At 37.1% G+C, this 18,961-nt stretch overlaps 1 protein-coding gene across 1 annotated transcript; it reads right to left on the reverse strand.

Moving 5' to 3' along the window:
* Positions 1 to 622: 622 nt before the first annotated feature.
* LOC104430480 (cationic peroxidase 1-like) lies at positions 623 to 3,759 on the reverse strand. Its single transcript, XM_010043255.3, has 4 exons — positions 3,463 to 3,759; positions 1,558 to 1,749; positions 1,270 to 1,435; positions 623 to 1,162 (listed from the first exon to the last, which is right to left on the reverse strand). The coding sequence occupies exons 1-4, from the start codon at positions 3,676 to 3,678 to the stop codon at positions 777 to 779; spliced, it is 960 nt and encodes a 319-aa protein (XP_010041557.1). The 5' UTR covers positions 3,679 to 3,759; the 3' UTR covers positions 623 to 776.
* Positions 3,760 to 18,961: the final 15,202 nt, after the last annotated feature.

Here is an 18,961-nt window from a genome sequence, read left to right on the forward strand (position 1 = left end):
AAAACTACACACATCGGCAAGATTTTGGTTATACAACCTATGTCGCCAAATATTTATCCATATTTCCATCGGAATATGGAGTACTTTCCAAGTTAGTCTTGCTAGTTTCTAAAATTATTATAGCTAAGGTTAGTTGAGAATTAGGCTAAATATAATTGTATCAAAATTGCAAAGAAATCAAATTTTAGTATACTAAGTAGTTAAGATTAACTTTAATCGCTTGGTTACAAAATCCACCGAATTTCAATTTTCAATTTGTGTGAGACTTTACCCTAAAATCTCCGTATGTTCTTTCTTTGCTATTGTTTGGAAAAACACTGTTATAGTGGAATAACGTTGAAAGTTAGGTAGGGCATTGGCCTAACGAGGCCCACAAGCGAAAAAAACGAGGAAGGGAAAGGATTTGTCAAAGTTTACTTCCAAACTTCTCTTGTCGGGCAATGCATATGCAATATTTGTGGATTGCGGAAAGACAAATGTTAGATGTGCAGAGAATTCTTACCATTATAATTTGCTTCATCTGAATCTCCTGTTAATAAAAATCTGGTGGGGTTTAGTTCTAACACAATTTAAATATATTGAAACTCTAAATAATGAATTTGATCATGCCATGTGTCACAACTACATGAACACTACTTTTATGCCCTCATACATAAATATTAAAAGTGGGACTAACCATCCCAATAGACAATACATTGAACCTTTTTCTTATCAAAGTACGCTTGAGAGCGTAAGCAAAACTTTAGAGACTGCAAAAGCAAAACCCAGAAAAATCATTAGTTGACATTCCTGCAGTTCTTCCTAATCTGACCGCTTGAGCCGGTGAGCGGGCTGAGGTTACCCATCTTCACCATGGCGTTAGCAAAATCTGTCATGAAAGTAGCTGAATTGCTGCTATAAGCGTTCACTTGAGCGTCCGTGGAACCACCACTAAACAATTGCTGGTCCGAGTGAAGAAGACCTTCTTGGATTTGCAAGTTCTTAAAGTAGGCATTGTCAAAGGACGTCGGGCTCGTGGTGTCTAGAGGAGAGAGATTGTTGTCACCTCCGGAGCTTGGGCAGTTCGCCTTGAGCGAGGTTGCGAACGTGGTGTTGATGTTGTTCTCGTTGTAAAGACGGGCCCGGAAACTTGTGCATCGGGCTTGACCTATCGTGTGCGACCCTATTAACAACAATCGAACAACTTCTTAATATTAATCTTAGTATATCGATCAAACATTATTGTAAATTCGTTATTAAAAGGTGCCACAAAAAAGGAAAAACAATGACCTGAGAGTGCCACCATTTCTTTGGTGGTGAAACCTTTGTTAGAGAAGGCAGTGATGAGGCCGCTAAGGTTCAAAGTCGGGGCAGGGATGTTGCTATTAGCAGCACTTTGGCTTGCAGTGGTTGAGTCTCTTCTTCCTAGCGGGACTGTCCAACTTGGGCCACCTAACTAAGAATTAAATAGTTAAACAAATCCACACGTGTGAGTATTGATGCAGCATCGAGATCATAACGAGTGATTTTTTCTCATCACAATTGATCACTAGAATTAAGAAGAAAGTGTGCGCTTACAGCGACGACGGAATCTCGGGCAGCCACAGTCAAGAGATCAGCGCAGGACACAACACCGGGGCATGCGCTCTCCAATTGGGACTTGATCGTGTCAATCACATCAAATCCCCGCAAGGAATTGGCATTTGGGGTAGCATTCTTCTCCCCAGTGAAGTTCGCGGTGTCGTCCAACAAAACAGATGCGTCGCATCCCTATATTATGTTTTGTGCCACACATCGTTAATCAGTCAAATCAATCCTACTGCCTTCATTAGATTCGACGGTCAAAATATAAACAGAACAAGTGCTGTAACTTTTTCCTGAACATAAAGTATGAACACTGATTAATTTCCCTTATCATATTCCCCCTTTTTGTCCCCCGTTATGAACGCCCACAGACACCAGTTTGGACGGAAATGACACTCTTTCTCATGCCTTTTGACTTTAATTTGTGTTGTCTCTCTAGGAACAATGCATCCAATAATTGTCGGACTAGAAACAAAATGATTGTGCTCTCAAGTGTTCTCTAAATCAAGGCTTTTGGTCAGCAACATGCCGTGTCCTTTAATATTTAACAGAGGGGAGTCACCGACTTTTTGATTTACTAAAATTAACCTGAATTATGTCTACTTGAATGACCTCGAAGATCTAGACAATCAATAATCCATACAGGAAAAGAGAAATGCATCTAATCGAGAAAGTTATAAACATGTCACATTTGTTAGTAAAAAAAGAATCAGGCTTTAAATATCAAGCTCAAAATAGAGACGACATGTTTGATGGAGAAAGGCCCGTTAGGATATGGACAACTCTTGAATTATGCACAAAGAACACGAAGTGGATAATAATGAAGGTACTTCAAATTTATTAGTTAATTTAGATTGACACTCTAAATTTGTGTTGGAAGCAAAGTAGTGAGGCCATGCACAAGGCACTTTTTGTTTTGTTCAAAAGATCTAATACAATTTTTAGAACACCATTGGACTAACAAATTTCATTAAAAAAATATATTTTATGGCAAAATATCATTTTTAATGTAGAAAAGTATGGCAACCAAAGTGACGGTGATCAAAATATTACCAAAACCTATTGAAAACAACAGATTGATTTGCCAAACATGATAAACGCGTAAAGTCAACCACCGTCATAAAAGCAAGGCTGTCGCTCTCTCTTTTGGCCATCTCCAACGTTTGGGACTTTTGCGTGATCTAATTCATCGAATTAAAATCATGGAGCTAATGATACATACACACGTCTTATCCACAACCACAACATACTCGCCATAAAATACGCTCGCCTGCATGGCTTTTGTAATGAAGTTATAGAATACATTATCAATTTAATAAATGAAAAAAAAAATTAGAGCACGCACAACAACAGTCTTGTCCATCTTGATTTGAGGATTCTAATTACCAAATCTCTCCCCGGCCACCAAAATATTTAGTGGATAAGACCACTTATGGAATGAGATTTTTACACTAGCGGTGTATACTAGAATTACTCATGAAATTTTTTTCTTTGAATCACCAAAAAGAAATACTTTTATTCTAAGGGCCATGCTTTTTATTGCTGTTTGAATGAAAACATAGCTCTAATTTTAAACGACTTCAATAAACACAGCCTATTATTATAATAATAATAAACTCACAAAAATGCATGGCACAAAAAGGGTCGGTCAGACTCGACTAATGCAATATGTGTACTTCCTACCTATTGTTTGGTTAGTGAAAAAGAGAGTAAGTAACTTGCGTAGAAGCGAAATCTAATCATTCTTTTTGATTATGAGGTCGGTTGGAACGTTTCACATGCACAAAAGCACAAAGATGCATCATGCATGTACGCTTGCATGCAGCTTGAATGACAGAAGAGAAACAAAGGTAGCAATCAATCGGAAAGAGAGGAGAGACTCCGGGCAGAGGGACTTGCATTAACGAAGCAATCGTGGAAATGAAGGCGGAGCAGCGATGCGCCCATGCGGGCCTCACTTTTGACCGCAGAGCTCACGGCGGATTTAATGGTGGAGAGGGCGCTGGGACAGGAGGTGGAGTAGAAAGTACTGGACAGCTGAGCTGAGGCTGTTCCCAGTAGGAAAGACAGCAACAATAAAAAGGCGGTTCTGACCGAAGAGCTCTCCCAAGCCATCGCTTGGAGTTACAGTTTCAGCGAAAAAGAAGTTAATAAGCAAAGGAGGAAGGGAAGCACAAGCTTGATGGCTGTGCGCGTAGTGTGCTTTTGTGTGATGCACTTGAATGAACTCAGGGGTATTTATACAAGAGTTTTTGCACCGTTATGCTTTTTCTTTCTTCTCAAGTCAACGGCATTGGATGCCAGAATATATAATATAAGAAATTTGAATTTTGAAAAAAACAAGTTCAACACCGAAGTGTATGAATATATATATAGCTTGATCATGTGTAGTCTAGACTTATAAGCTTTTTATTTGAAAACTAACATTAATCTCACCGTATAGAATTTTTTGGCCCTATAAATATTTATAGGTCTGTATCATGCTGTCAATTTAAAGCAAATATAACACAACCTATCCTCATATCAGATTCTAGAAGTAATTTCCTTATGAGATAGCAAACCGAGAATCTTCTCACTTTCAACTTTTCAACTTTTAAGAAGTTTCATACGAATTAAAAGGAATGCTAGATGACACTTCTACTGTCCATTGCATGCAGCTGTTTCGCACGATGTTGACTCTCTCAGTTGGAAAGGAATAATCACATCAAACATTATGGAGATTTTTCTAATCAGATACCATTGTCCCGAATTATTTTTGGTCGCAACAATACCTCAAACTTGTGCCAATTACTATAAAAATACCATCTGTCTGTCGGCCGTTAAAAATTCCACATGGCAACATGTGAGGCTGTTAGAAATCTAAAGTGGTACAGCGCGTTCATTACCGTGTCAGTTTCCTTTGCCTTGTGTTCTCCACAAAGACTGCCATTTCGGATTTTTAACGACCATTATAGACAGAAGCCTCGCGGAAGGTAATTTTAGATCCTTCACATAAGCTTGGAAAAATTGCAGGAAAAATAAAGTTTCTCGCTCGTTCATAATTTTGAAAAAGACAACAAAAGTTTCGAGAGCTTATGATCAGATATGGCCTCGGCCGGTGGGAAAATGATTTGGAAGTGTCGGAGGATGAAATGACTTCTCCACGCGACCCACGTTCTGTCCCAATTGCTCAAGTGCTTTCATTCGGATTTTGTCGTGAAGAAGCAATACTATTCATGCATCGGATTCACATCAGATCTATGCATGCGAGTCGTGATATGGAATCCGACAGCTTATACGCGTTGGGCTCACATTAGCTGCGAAGCAACCTAAATGATTAGAAAGGATGGTTGATATATCTCAACCGTATTAGGCTCCATTTGTTTAGAGTAAGATGGATAATTTTAAAAATATTTTTCTAAAAAAGGATTGCTTGTGTCACTTGAAAAAATAGCCAAGGAACAACATTTTCCCCATCAAGAACAATTTATGTTTAAATATTTTCATAGAGAAAGAAGATATTATCTATTTATTTATTTTCGTAAGCAACAAGTGATTATTTTTTTGGAAGTCATTTATTTTCCATGAAACAAACGAAGTTTTAATCGAAATAGTTTTCTTTAAAGTTTATAAGTATGGCTCGAATTATGCAATATCCACTTGATGGGAAAGGTGCCAAAAAGTCCTAAACTTATTGTATTTGTACCAATTTAAACATAAACTTTTCAATTAAACCAAATTAATCCAAAAAAATTTCACATTATTACCAATTTAATCTATTCGACCAATTTAATCGGGTGAGGGAATCCTATCTTCCACCCGGAATTCACGCGTTGCCACCATCCAATTAGTCATTGAATTTTCACCTCCTGTCAATTTAGACACCAACAAGGAAAAATCCTAGCTGTCTTCACTCCTCACGCCTCCACTATCTCTCGTCAGCGTCATCTCCCTCGGATCTAGCTTGCATCATCTCTCTCTCTATCTCTCTCACCTACTGCCCACCCATCTCCACCTTGAGTCCAAACGAAATCAGTGGAATTTTCACTTCAAGTGAAATCAATAACATTCCTACTAATTGTTATACTAAAGCGAGGCCTTTCATTAGTATTTCTACGCTCATCTTAAATGTAATTGTAAATTTATCTATCACCGGAATTGTCATTACCACTTAATTACAATGGTTTTGGCGATGGTTTTATTTGATATCTTATCACTAGAGTGCCTCTTCTTTCGATCCAATTACTCCACTACCATGAACCCAAGTTAAATTTAGGAATGACACACTTTTTTTGTTATTGTGAAAACCCGGTCTAGGGGACTTTGAGGCCTAAATCGAATCCAATTTGAGTCCCACCACCTTGGGTCGACCTAGAATCAATGTTATGAGGGAGGCCATTGTTAAGCGTAAGATAAGGGACTAATGAGGGAGAAGAGAGACAAGTGGGCAGTGAAGGCCGTTGAGCGCAAAGCGACCGTGACTTCATTGGATCATCAATGGCAGCCACGAGCGATTGGACAACGGAGGGGTGGGGGGAGAGAAAGAGGAAATTAAAAAAATAAATCTAAAATGAGTAGTTGGAGGACACGTGAAGTGAATGTGACGATTCTTGTAATGAAGATAATAGATAAGATTTATACATGAATATACCCCCTCTCGTACTACAAGATTGCACAGAACAATGCCGAAATTGAATGTCCCGAACTTCTAGCGGTAACGAGGTAAATTTATTAGAACTTGAGGTCGAACCATATCGCCATGAATATCCCTTCAACCCAACCGGTGAAAGTGTTTTTCAGCTGCAATCTGGTATTTTCTGCGTCGCAAATTCAACGGCCGGTTCCATGCTTTGATGTCAACTTATGAGACAAACGCCAGGGACAAAATTTGGACAAGAACAACTGAATGATCTTACAATCAAAATAATTCATCTCGAAAGAAACCAAAGTTTAAGGCGCAGAGGCTCGATTATCTTATGTATTCCGAAAGATGAGTTCACCTAGCACGGGCAAAACAAGACAAAGCGAATAAGACGCAATGCGATCATGCATTTGTCAACCGGGGTTTGGCAAGGTTGGTTCACAAAATACGGCCACCGAAAGTTCAAAATCTGGATGAGACATAATAGTAGTCTCCGACCACGAGTTGACCAAACTGGGGTGGGACTTCACTTTAGCAAAAAGGGTCATTTGCATAAACACGCACGATTCGAGCATACCAAAATAGTACTTCCAGAAGGAGTCCTCAACCTAAACTCAAAGCATAATTGAGTCTTACTATATTATTTTCATGCAATCCTGTCTTAAAATTTTCGATTAATGTATGCTTAGACAAGTCTTTTTATTAACTGCATTGGTTAGCTATGCTAAATTATAAGCTTTGAGGACTCAATTACATTTCAGCATTAGTTTCAAGAGCCATGTTATGATTATCCTCATGTTTTTCAATGATTGACGCATAAATTGAACTTAATTTCACTCTCCAAACCGCAATTGACGCATGAGAGATCAAATCGGCGATGGCAACGTCAAACCTGTCCAATCACATGTTTTGTGGTACTTGCTTGGGGACTCCGATTTCTCCCTTCTCACCTCCAGAAAAGAAGGGAATCTATAAGATGCTCGTGATTTTCATGGCGTCGTAATTTGACGATTCTGGTGGGAAAGTGTGGTGGCGACAGATGGAAACACAAATCCCGAAAGCGCCGTGCATGGAAAGGGACGAGGAAAAAATTATTTCCTCTCTCTCTCTCTCTCTCTCTCTCTCTCTCTCTCTCTCGTGGGTTCCAATCATGGAATGGAGGTCGTCGGTCAACGCTCGAGCTCATTGGTGACGTGGGTATTTTGGCACTTTGCCACATGAAAAGCACTCTACGCGTTAATTTTTAACGCATTGCAGCTAACTCATTCAAAGTTCTTATTCTTTTGGTTGATCCAGCGTGGTGCCCACAATTCGCAATGGAAAAGAATGCCAGTTCTAGAAAATATGTGCTGGCTTTCTTTTGATCGCTGCGCACGATGGAGGACTTTGGCTATATGTTTTGGGAGAGTGGGCTGATTGGAAGTCGTAACATGAATTCGATTGGATCAGCGTAAAAGAGGAAAGTAGGCGTCTCAAACCACCCGCAGTACCAATGTGTAGATTCGCTCTTAGATCATGAATGACTTAGCCAAGAAATGTTCAGGAAAAGATTCGATCAGATTCATGAAAATGCTCAGCTTGTGCCGATTAGTGTTTACAAACATGTCTATTTAGCAATGTCTTTTTATCTAACTTACTACTTCGAGCCTAATTCACACATATCAAATGACATCATTTCACATAAATATAGTTGGTTTCTGAAAGAGAATCCCTAAATAACTCAATGACATCATTTCACATTGAGCAAATCAAAAAAGAAAACCTTGTGTTGCTGGAGGACGTTGCTTGCTATTGGGGTATCGTCAGAGTCATAGAGGACAAGAAGATTGGAGAGAACGAGAGCGACGGTCGTGAACCTTGGAAAATCCAAAGAGAGCTCCTCTTCATGATTGAGAAAAGATAGCTCGTTAACAAAGTACATTTTATCTCTAAAAATATTAATTAGGCATCTTTTATTCTTACTAGTGAATGGGGAGATTGTATAGTACCATTGACCATATCGGTCCATAATCATTTTGTTCGATGAGACGTGAATTGAAGAAGCATGATATGACATTCTTGATCAAATGGTTGATAAAAAGTTGACTGAATGGTTAAATTTAGGAATGATATAAGCTCCCCCCAGTGACTAATGAGTTTTGGGCTCAAAGCCCAATGAAAGAACTAGCTAGATAGCTACCCGATCAAGCAAATTTGCTATTTGAACTTGCATTCAGAGCACCCTTGCTAGTTTGACACCGATTCTCTTACACAACTGCACAACTGCACAACTGCACAAGTGAACCCTTCAATTTGACTTTGTTTGTCCCTTGCCCATAAATTTGTACTTTCAGCCTTTTTCTTTGATTTGAGTTCAACAACCTGTTAATTTTGAATATAATTTCACAAGTGTATTGGCTATATTAGGACAGGACATCGAGCCGTGTTGATGGCAGTGCCTGGACCGACATGGTCCGGGGACATTATTATGCCAAGCCTAGGCAAGACTCCACACGAATTTCCATTCAAGGTGGGGCAAGGTTGACTTGGGCCCTTTTTCATTGTAAACTGAATTTTTTTGTAAAGAAAAATTCCAAAAAAATAAAAATAAAACTAGAGTTGAAAATATGATATTCAATAAAAATTGCAAGAAATGGAAATATAATAAAATTTGAGGTAAATAATACAGTATATATTACATTCAAAGCACAACGTACTAGTATACTAATAATATTAAGTTTTGATTTGACAGTCATTAAGAATAATTAAAGAATTAATAAAGAAATATTAAGGGAAATTTTTTTCAATTAAATATGAATAAAGGACAATTACATCTTTTTACCAACAAAAAAAAGGGGACAATGTTGACACCTAAATTTTGGCAACCCGGTCATTTGTTTAATGCATAGAAAATTATGGATTAATTTTCAACCCCTAAAAAAAGTTAATTAATTAATTGCATATCATATAATTTTATGTGCATTTATTTTTAACACCCTCGGAGACGATTTCAACATGCAGAAAGTGCCCAAAGAGAAGGCCCACCGAGACAACCAACAGCCTGTCATTGAACCACCGCTGTCCGTGACCCACACGGAACCCCTTTGCCTGCTGCACCCCTGTGAACTAGGCCCTTCGTAATGCCGTCCCTGAAGCGTAATCAAGTCGCAGATCAGAGACCCATCATCATGCACCATTGACGACAAAGTTGTTCAAGCTGTTCTAGTCCCGAGCTGCAAGTCCCTACGTGATCTCGCAAATCATCCGTGAACCATCACCGTTGACGCCACCAAGAAGCTAATTGCCACCGCCAGTCATCCGTTGAGCAGATTCCATTCGATTCAAATTTGGTAACATTATTTACGAAATTAGGTAATTATCTTATTTAAATTTGATTTGGATATTTTATTGCCTAATGTATGCTTTTAAATATCTTAAGTGCATATTTGAATTATCGGCATATTAAATTTGATTTGGATATTTTATTGCCATATTATGATTTATGGCCTAATCCGCAACCGCACAGATTTTTTCCTTCATCTATAAGGCTTTAGATGGAATAATTAATCACACAGGAATAAAATTAATATTTTGATATTTAAGGCTTATGATCAATTTATCGATTTTATTAGCGAAATAGTCAAATTAATTAGATATCATTTCCAAATTCGAATGATGGATAATATCTTTGATGACCGTGAATGATTTGGTGCTTATCTTGCTTTAATTGCTTTATTTATCCTAAAAAATACAAAAAAAGATTGCATTTGCATATCATCTAGATTAGAATTGATTTCCTAGATATAATTGCATGATAGAATAGTTAGATTCTTCATAATGCATCTTTAGATGGTATCTAGGTTAGATAATTTTTTTTTTTTTTGAATTAAATTGCATGACGAGATAGATTTCTAGGTTAAGATAGGACTTAGATTAGTCTATTTCCTAACTTAAAATAGATAATATCTCACTTTAATTAGATTTTTCTTTTTAGCAATTTTTAATTACGAATTTTCATTAAAAAAAAACGAAAAAATCATGCGCATGTCATGTAGGATTAGGTTCATGAAATGCATGTCATCTAGTGATTGTTGCTAGGTTCATTTAGTTAGAAATTGTTCGTCATTAGAATTAAATCATTTACATTTAATTTAGATTGCACATTTAATTATTGCATTTTTAATTTCGAATTTTATGAAGAAAACACAAAAAAGTTACTTTACTCATGTCATATCATTTCATGTTAGATCAATAGCATGCCTTGCATGATTTTCATTGAATAAGTGAAAACAAAAAAGGAATTGCGTGTTAATTAGAAATCAAATCTATGATTATCAATGTAAATTCTAATCTAACATTACAGATGCTTTCGTTGTTATGAGTTAAGTTCTGTAATTTATTCACTACTTTACTTGGGTGTTAAATTGGTGGTTTATGCACCTGCATGAACACTTCACATGTTAGGGGAGGTAAATTAAAATTAATTCAAGTTACTTGCAAAACATTTTTTTCGAAATAAAAAGAAATGTACCGAAATGGCGTTAGAGAATTCTAGCATAACCAAGTCCCTGAACTCATAAATCTCTGGTTCGTATGAGTAAAGTAAATCTCTTATTACTTTGCTTGAGTTTCTAATTGACCCACAAAAAATATATTAGTGGCGACTCTTAGTTGAAAAATTATCTACTTGTTAAAAACTTGAACCTAAGTCGCAAATTGGTATGAGCTTGGGAGAGCCCGAACTAAGTTAGACTTAGTAGTCAATTAGCCAAACTTTAGGTGGTTCACCTGAAAATTTGGTTGTGACAACTTGGCGACTTTGCTAGGGACTTGAGTTAAAACTTTTAATGGACTTAGGCAAATTTTTCTTTTCTTTTGAAAAAATGTTTTTGTTTGGCAACAATGATCCCAGGTACATCCCTAACATTTAAGGTGTTATTTTTTTATTTATTATTGGTGGGTATAAGGGGAAGTGTTTGCTAACCCTTGTTTTGTAGGAAGGTGTAGGAATGTATGGTTTACTTTCACATATAAAGTGTTGCTTGATATAAACTGTTGTGCACACTTATGCATTTACACTACACTTTTGCACACACAACTTGCCGTCGGACCTGGACTGCACTAGGACACTTAGGATGGTATTGAGTTGGATATGACTCTGACTGTGAGGCCGCGTAGTAGAGGTTGCCCAACTTAATCCCAAAAGTTTATTTTATTTGTGTCAAGAATGTTTACCTCTGCCCGCAAGACTGCGTCGCATTAGGGTATCATTTTTTACTAAGCTGGAGTTCGAAGGACTTGACTAAGTACGCGAGGCTGCAACTAGTCATCCCATCCTTTTAGCTCCACCTTGCTAAGCCTGTCTATAGTAAAAATCGAGACTCACATCCCATGTGCATGTCTATGTGATTGCTGTCGATTTTTCTTGGTGAAGTAAGTCTTCTATCCTTATACCATGCAATTTATTTTGTTGTGCTCTTGGTCAATCATTGATTTAACTCATTTGTCAATTAAAAATGAAATGAGGAAATTGCTATATTTATTGTTTTAATTAGGAAATTTCAATTTTTGGCTTTTCCTAGTTCATGTTTAGGAAATTTTGTCCTTACTAGGGCATTACATGTCTTTATTTTCCTAGCTCTTTTTTAGGAAATCCTTTCATGTGTGGTCTTTTCGTGACCCAAAATAAAAAAATGAAAAATCCATTAGAATGTTGTCGTGGATTGGCTCTCTATTTACACCTCATGCTTACATGTTCCCGTTTATTTGAATTAGGTAATTATGGAGCGATCCTGCTCACCCATCCATATATGGTCAAGAGCTAAGATGATGGATCAAGACAAGTGAGAAATTGCGACTCCAAGAAGAGAGCCAATGGGACTTTTGAACCGTCTCATTTTCCTGAGGTAGCCAAATTTAATGCCACCATGAAGAGACTAGTGACATATTTAGAAAGAAGAATCTCTGACCTAGAAGGTTCACATTGCAAGACCAAGGAGGGTGAAGAACTCACGCACACTTGATTCATGGTCTTAAGTAGTTCGATTTCCCCATTTAATTAAGGGCACGTTCAATTGCATCTCCCATGCATGGGAATTTTTATTGCTTTTCAGGGATTATTTGCAATTTCTTCGAGTTTGCTTGAATATCACATTTTTCATTCCAATAAATGTAATTCGATTGATGAATATTAATAAAATTACAAGTTTTGTTTTGAGAACATGATGGGTACACCAAACCAGCCCGGTGATGATATCCAATAATGAAAAAAAAGATCATATAAGGAAAATTCTGAGGACTTGGCTTCTTCATGCTTCCTCATCCAAAAATTCCCAAAAAAAAAAAAAAAATCCTTTTTCAAGCCATTTCCAAAGGCATGCATTAGGTTAGCCCTGTTTAATTTTCAAACTCATTTACTTCATGTTTCAAAGTATTACTTTCTTGGCCTGATGAGAAAGCATCTAAAAAGGCACATCAAGATCAATTGGCTTGACTGTTGCTCAACAAGTTTGAGAACACATATGACGAACTTAGGAGCATGTCAAATTTCGATGGTGATAGCAGACCGACTAAGCTCTTGGTGTATAACTGAAATTAATCAAGTCTCATTTCTCATTGTATAAAACCTTATTCATGCACGTTCTTTTATGTAGGGGCAAAAGCAGGAATGGAATGTTCTTCAAATCAAAGATCGAAGTTCCACTATCAATTGATTAATTTATACGTCCAAACTTGTTCAAGTAAGGGATAATTCATGGACAAATATCTCTACAAATGTCTCTCCGCACTTGATATTCTAACATATTTTCAAAGGACTATCCATGTTGAATGACGTTCTTGACAATTCAAAAAGTGCTTGAAATCTTTCAAAAGGAAATTTATGCATGACAGTTTTACTTGTTTAATTCACCAATTCCAATGAAGATTGCCAACACAAACCAATTTAATGAATGATGTGGAATGGTCTAAGCATGCTAAATGAGACGTGTCAAGATAATGAAAGGCAAGCCTTATCCTATACACAGTCCCTCTACTTATACACTTGTGAGATGAGTGTAGGAAGTTCCATATCTACAAGGTAAAGAGTTCTCTCACAAAGGGTACGATGACCGAAATGATGAAGGGCAATTCATTTCTCTATCCCAAATACAACAGGTGATCCATTGCTTAACCGCTTTGAACCTTATACACTTATGGAGATTTTTTTCAAATTACCCCTATCAAGAACCACCCCACATCGAGGTGGGAGGTAAAATAGCATCATGAGGCGAGGAAAATGAAAAGAAATTTTCTTGCTCTCACTTGCATTAATCTTCAAGTCGTGCTATTACATTGAATTCATGTGATAATTTAAGTGCCTTGGGATGATGAAAAGCATTTATGTCTCTATCCTACATACTTACATCCTTTACATAGCCCACCTGAGCCTGCAACTTCATTTCTTTAAACCCAATTGGTGATCATCCCCCACACTAGGGCAAGGCAGAAGGCAATTGTTTAAACAATATGGTCTAGAGTGCTGACAGAAGACGAAAACCTCCCAAAGGTCCAAATGTTAAAAGCACCTTATGGTCATTTAAAATAGAACTGGGGGCATGAAAAAGTAGTATGCCTAGTAAAAGCAAGGCCAATGCCCATGAAAAAGGAGTGAAGGAAAAATGAATAAAAACTAGGGGCAAAAAAGTAGTGTGCCTAGTAAAAGCAAGGCCGATGCCCATAGAAGTGTCAAATAGATGACTATAAGTTGCAAAGGTTGTATCTCCAATGGAGTAATACTCAAAGAACTCAAATGCTGAGCTTTTGCAGTCAATGGGGCGCCTTGTGAAGACAATCCCCAATGGTGAAAAAGAAAACTAGTGGCAATGCCAAAATGATCATCAACTCTCACCCTTTACATATATTTTGAGCCTAATGATCATTTCATTTCTCAACCCATGAACCTAACTTATGTTACGTTCCTTACAAAGTCTCTTATGATTAGGGCACTTGAGTTAACGTAGGGTTTTAAATATTTTAAGCATCGCTCGAAGAAGTGCGAGCAAGATCATTTCTTTCTCATTTTGCAAGGTTCTCGACTTGTAAACCCGGAAATGATCACAGGATTATTCTTTCAATAGCCTTGACTCAAAAAGTCCCTTTGTTAAGCCGTTGACCAAGCCCACATTACGGTCCTCATTAAAGACCTCTCAAATTGGTAAGGTCGTACCGCCTGCGAGAATACTCGAACCCTTGTTGGTATGATAATAGTAAGATGAAGTGGTTCTCCTAAAATAGCCTTTTCGAATGAGAGTGAGTGAAAGCCCTTTCTAACTGAAAGTCTCTCATTTAGTATTCTCAAGAAATCCATGCCATTGTCTTGAACGACAATTCTCTTGTGGAAATTTGGGTGATGCAAATATGATAAAGTCATTATGCATAAAGTTTAATTGAATTGATGAAAACTTCATTGAATTTTGAAATGTGCATTTTAAAGTATCTCAGATTGTCTACGTCTTTAATGAATGCATATCATTTTTTGCTCTAATCATGTCTAACAGGTAATATTTCCTTGAAGACCGAGTAATACTTGATGTTCAAGTTGCTTTTTGAAGCCTTGAGATTTGGCGTGCTTTCGTAGCCTGAAGCCATTTTTCACTGACCTGGCGTGCTTTCGTAGCCCATAGTCCTTTTACTGACCCGGCATGCTTCCATAGCCCGATATCCTTTATATTGACCTGACGTGTTTTCATAACCCAGAGTCCCTTTTAATAGACCCAACATGCTTCCATAGCCCGGAGTTCTTAACCTAGCATGCTTTTGTAGCCCAGAGTTCCCCTATCAAATCAGCATGCCTCCATAGCGCAAAGTTCCTCTTAATCGACACTCGATTAAGCTATCCCATTTTCTCCAGATTCAGGTGACCAAAGAAAGGTTCAGGTCCTAGCCAAGCAAAACCTCAGTTTAGGCAACCGTAGAAAGGTACGGGTCCTGGAAAAGCAAATTCTCATTCAGGTTACCGTAGAAAGGTATAGGTCCTGGAAAATCATTTTTTTCATCAAGGCGACCGTAGAAAGGTATGGGTCATAGGAAAGCAATCTCCTTACAAAACCTTGCTACCATACTGGGTGATTGTAGAAAGATACGGGTCTTAAGAAAGCAGTCTCCTTACAAAGTCTTTCTGCTATTCTAGGCGACCATAAAACGGTACGGGTCTTGGACATTTAACATCAACTATCTTGAATCACTCTACCCTCCTTGAAGGTAAGATATTTCAGGTAGGTTCCTTTGGCATCTCAATCTAGATCTGGATGTTTTGATTATTTTCATTTAAACATTTCACTATGAATGTGAATGTTTTTTCAATCTTTCTTGTTATACCTTAGTCTAGATTTAGGTATTTTGAGTTCAAAAATCTTGACATCTCAGTCTGGATCTGGATGTCTTAATTATTTTCGTTGAACATTTCACTCTGGATCTGAATGTTTTTCGATCTTTCTTGTTATGCCTTAGTCTGGATCTAGGTATTTCGAGGATAAAAATCTCGACATCTCAGTTTGGATCTGGATATCTTAATTCTTTTCATTTAACATTTCACTCTGGATGTGAATATTTTTCAATCTTTCTCATTATACCTTAGTTTGGATCTAGGTATTTCGAGTACAAAAATCTTGACATTTCAGTCTAGATCTGGATGTCTTAATTCTTTTCGGTGAACATTTCACTCTGGATGTGAATATTTTTCGATCTTTCTTGTTATACCTTAGATCTAGGTATTTCGAGTACCAAAATCTTGACATCTTAGTCTAAATCTAGATGTCTTAATTCTTTTCGTTGAACATTTCACTCTGGATGTGAATTTTTTTCGAGCTTGCTCGTTATATCTTAGTCTGGATCTAAATATTTCGAGTTTTTAAAAAAATCTTGACATCTTAGTCTGAATTTAGATGTCTCAATTCTTTTCGTTGAACATCTCACTTTGAATGTGAATGTTCTTCTTAGTCTGGATGTTTTAATTTATTACCTCTTAGACTCTTCAAGGAACCTAAGTGAAAACTAGGTACTTGTGGAGTAAATGAGGATTTATCATGTACCTCAAGATGCTTTACCGCACTGATTCGTAAGTAACTGTAAGTACGTTCTTTCCTTCCGCATCATGCATTTGCATTAGCATTTCTATGCATTATATAAATTGCATTTTAAAATGGGATTCATTTTCTGACAAAAAAAAAATTATTCAATGCACGTGCATGATCAAAATTTAAGTCTTAATTTGTCTTTGAGAGCAACCTCTACGAGCTCACCTTTAAAGAAGACAGCTGTTGACACCTAAATTTTGGCGACCCAGTCATTTGTTTAATGCATAGAAAATTAGGGATTAATTTTTAACCCCTAAAAAAAGATAATTAATTAATTGCATAGCATATAATTTTAGGTGTATTTATTTTTAATTTGCATTTGCATTGGACTAATGACAGTCGGGTTTGAATTGATGGTTTTGAGCTTTAAATTGATAGGTTAGACTAAGCCCACGAAGGGAGCAGATTGGCCCAAGCCTATTTTCTTTTATGACAAAAAATTATCTTGTGAGAAATAGTGATTTGAAATTTTTCCAAGATATTTTCAGAAAAGCAAATATTGCGTTTGGAAAAAAAATCTTTGTGGATATCGATTTGGAAAAATTAAAACCCTAGTATGTGGCTTATAAATAGGTTGTTCGTGTAGGGTTTTAGAAAAGGGCACACATTGAATATACGGCCACAATGTAGAAAATATACATGAAAGAGAGGAAGCTGAAGGAGTCACGATCGAGACCCCTTCACGGCCATGACTTTGTGGAGTTCGTGGCTGCCCCTCAACGCTAACCCTGCTGCCAATTGTCCGCTACAGCGACACATCAGTCTTTGACGACCTTCGCAGCCTCCAAGCAAGACCCCACAGCAATTCCAATCATTTTCAGTCCAGTGGTCATCCAAAGACGCCAGCAAGTCCAGTCCAGCGAGCCCCGCTGTCCAGCGAGGAGCACCGCGTCCTTACCCGGCTTGTGTTCCAGTTCGTGTCCGCAAAACCCAATTCAAGGTCAACAAAGGACTTTGTCCTCATTCTGATAAGATCCACGTTCATGGACACCTCATCCGCATGTCCTGCAAATAAAAAAGAAAAGGCCAAAGGAGGGAAACTTGGAGATAAAGGAGTGCTTTCCTACACCCTCGGAGACGATTTCAACATGCAGAAAGTGCCAAAAGAGAAGGCCCACCGAGACGACCAAAAGCCTGTCATTGAACCATTGCTGTCCGTGACCCGCACGGAACCCCTTTGCCTGCTGCACCCCCGTGAACTAGGCCCTTCGTCACGCCGTCCCTGAAGCGTGATCAAGTCACAGATCAAGGACCCATCATCATGCATCATTGACGACGAAGCTGTTTTATTCCGGAGCCGCGAGTCCCTATGTGATCGTGTAAATCATCTGTGAACCATCACCATTGACGCCACCAAGAAGCTAATCGCCACCGCCGATCATCCGTTGAGCGGATTCCATTCGATTCAAATTTGGTAACATTATTTGCGAAATTAGGTCATTATTTTATCTAAATTTGATTTGGATATTTTATTGCCTAATGTATGCTTTTCAATATCTTACGTGCATATTTGAATTATCGGCATATTCCATATTATGATTTATGGCCTAATCCGCAACCGCACAGATTTTTTACTCCATCTATAAGGCATTAGATAGAATAATTAATCACACGGAAATAAAATTGATATTTTGATCTTTAAGGCCTAAGATCAATTTATCGATTTTATTAGCGAAATAATCAAATTGATTAGATATCATTTCCAAATTCGAACGATGGATAATATCTTTGATGACCGTGAATGATTTGGTACTTATCTTGCTTTAATCGCTTTATTTATCCAAAAAAATATAAAAAAGGTTGCATTTGCATATCATCTGGATTAGAATTGATTTCCTAGATATAATTGCATGATAGAATAGTTAGATTCTTTAGAATGCATCTTTAGATGGTATCTAGGTTAGATAAAAAAAATTTGAATTAAATTGCATGATGAGATAGATTTCTAGGTTAAGATAGGATTCAGATTAGTCTATTTCCTAACTTAAAATAGATAATATCTCACTTTAATTAGATTTTTTTTTTAGCAATTTTTACTTACAAATTTTCATTAAAAAAAATACGAAAAAATCATGCGCATGTCATGTAGGATTAGGTTCATGAAATGCCTGCCATCTAGTGATTGTTGCTAGGTTCATTTAGTTAGAAATTGCTCGTCATTAGAATTAAGTCATTTACATTTAATTTAGATTGCACATTTAATTATTGCTTTTGTAATTTCGAATTTTATGAAGAAAACACAAAAAAGTTACTTTACTAATGTCATATCATTTCATGTTAGATCAATAGCATGCATTGCATGATTTTCATTGAATAAGTGAAAAAATAATAATTGCATGTTAATTAGAAATCATATCTAGGATTGTCGATATGAATTATGATCTAACATTGCAGATGCTTTCATTGTTACGAGGTAAGTTCTGTAATTGATTCGCTACTTTATCTAGGTGTTAAATTGATGGTTTGTGCACTCGCACGAACACTTCACATGTTAGGAGGGGTAAATTAAAATCAATTCAAGCTACTTGCAAAACATTTTTTTTTTCAAAATAAAAGAGAAAGGTACCGAAAGGGTGTTAGAGAATTCTAGCATAATCAAGTCCCCGAACTCATAAATCTTTGGTTCGTAAGAGTAATAAATATCATATTACTTTGCTTGGGTTTCTAATCGACTCACCAAAAA

This window comes from Eucalyptus grandis, chromosome 1 (assembly GCF_016545825.1).
Source record: "Eucalyptus grandis isolate ANBG69807.140 chromosome 1, ASM1654582v1, whole genome shotgun sequence".
In the NCBI taxonomy this organism is placed as follows: Eukaryota; Viridiplantae; Streptophyta; class Magnoliopsida; order Myrtales; family Myrtaceae; genus Eucalyptus; species Eucalyptus grandis.

What these genes read in the sequence shown, in the direction of transcription:
- LOC104430480 (XM_010043255.3), bottom strand. Translation starts at nt 3,678, where the DNA reads ATGGCTTGGGAGAGCTCTTCGGTCAGAACCGCCTTTTTATTGTTGCTG. An exon ending in TCCACGATTGCTTCGTTAAT is followed by an intron (nt 1,750 to 3,462) that starts GCAAGTCCCTCT and finishes AACATAATATAG; the next exon opens with GGATGCGACGCATCTGTTTT. An exon ending in CCCGAGATTCCGTCGTCGCT is followed by an intron (nt 1,436 to 1,557) that starts GTAAGCGCACAC and finishes TTTAATTCTTAG; the next exon opens with TTAGGTGGCCCAAGTTGGAC.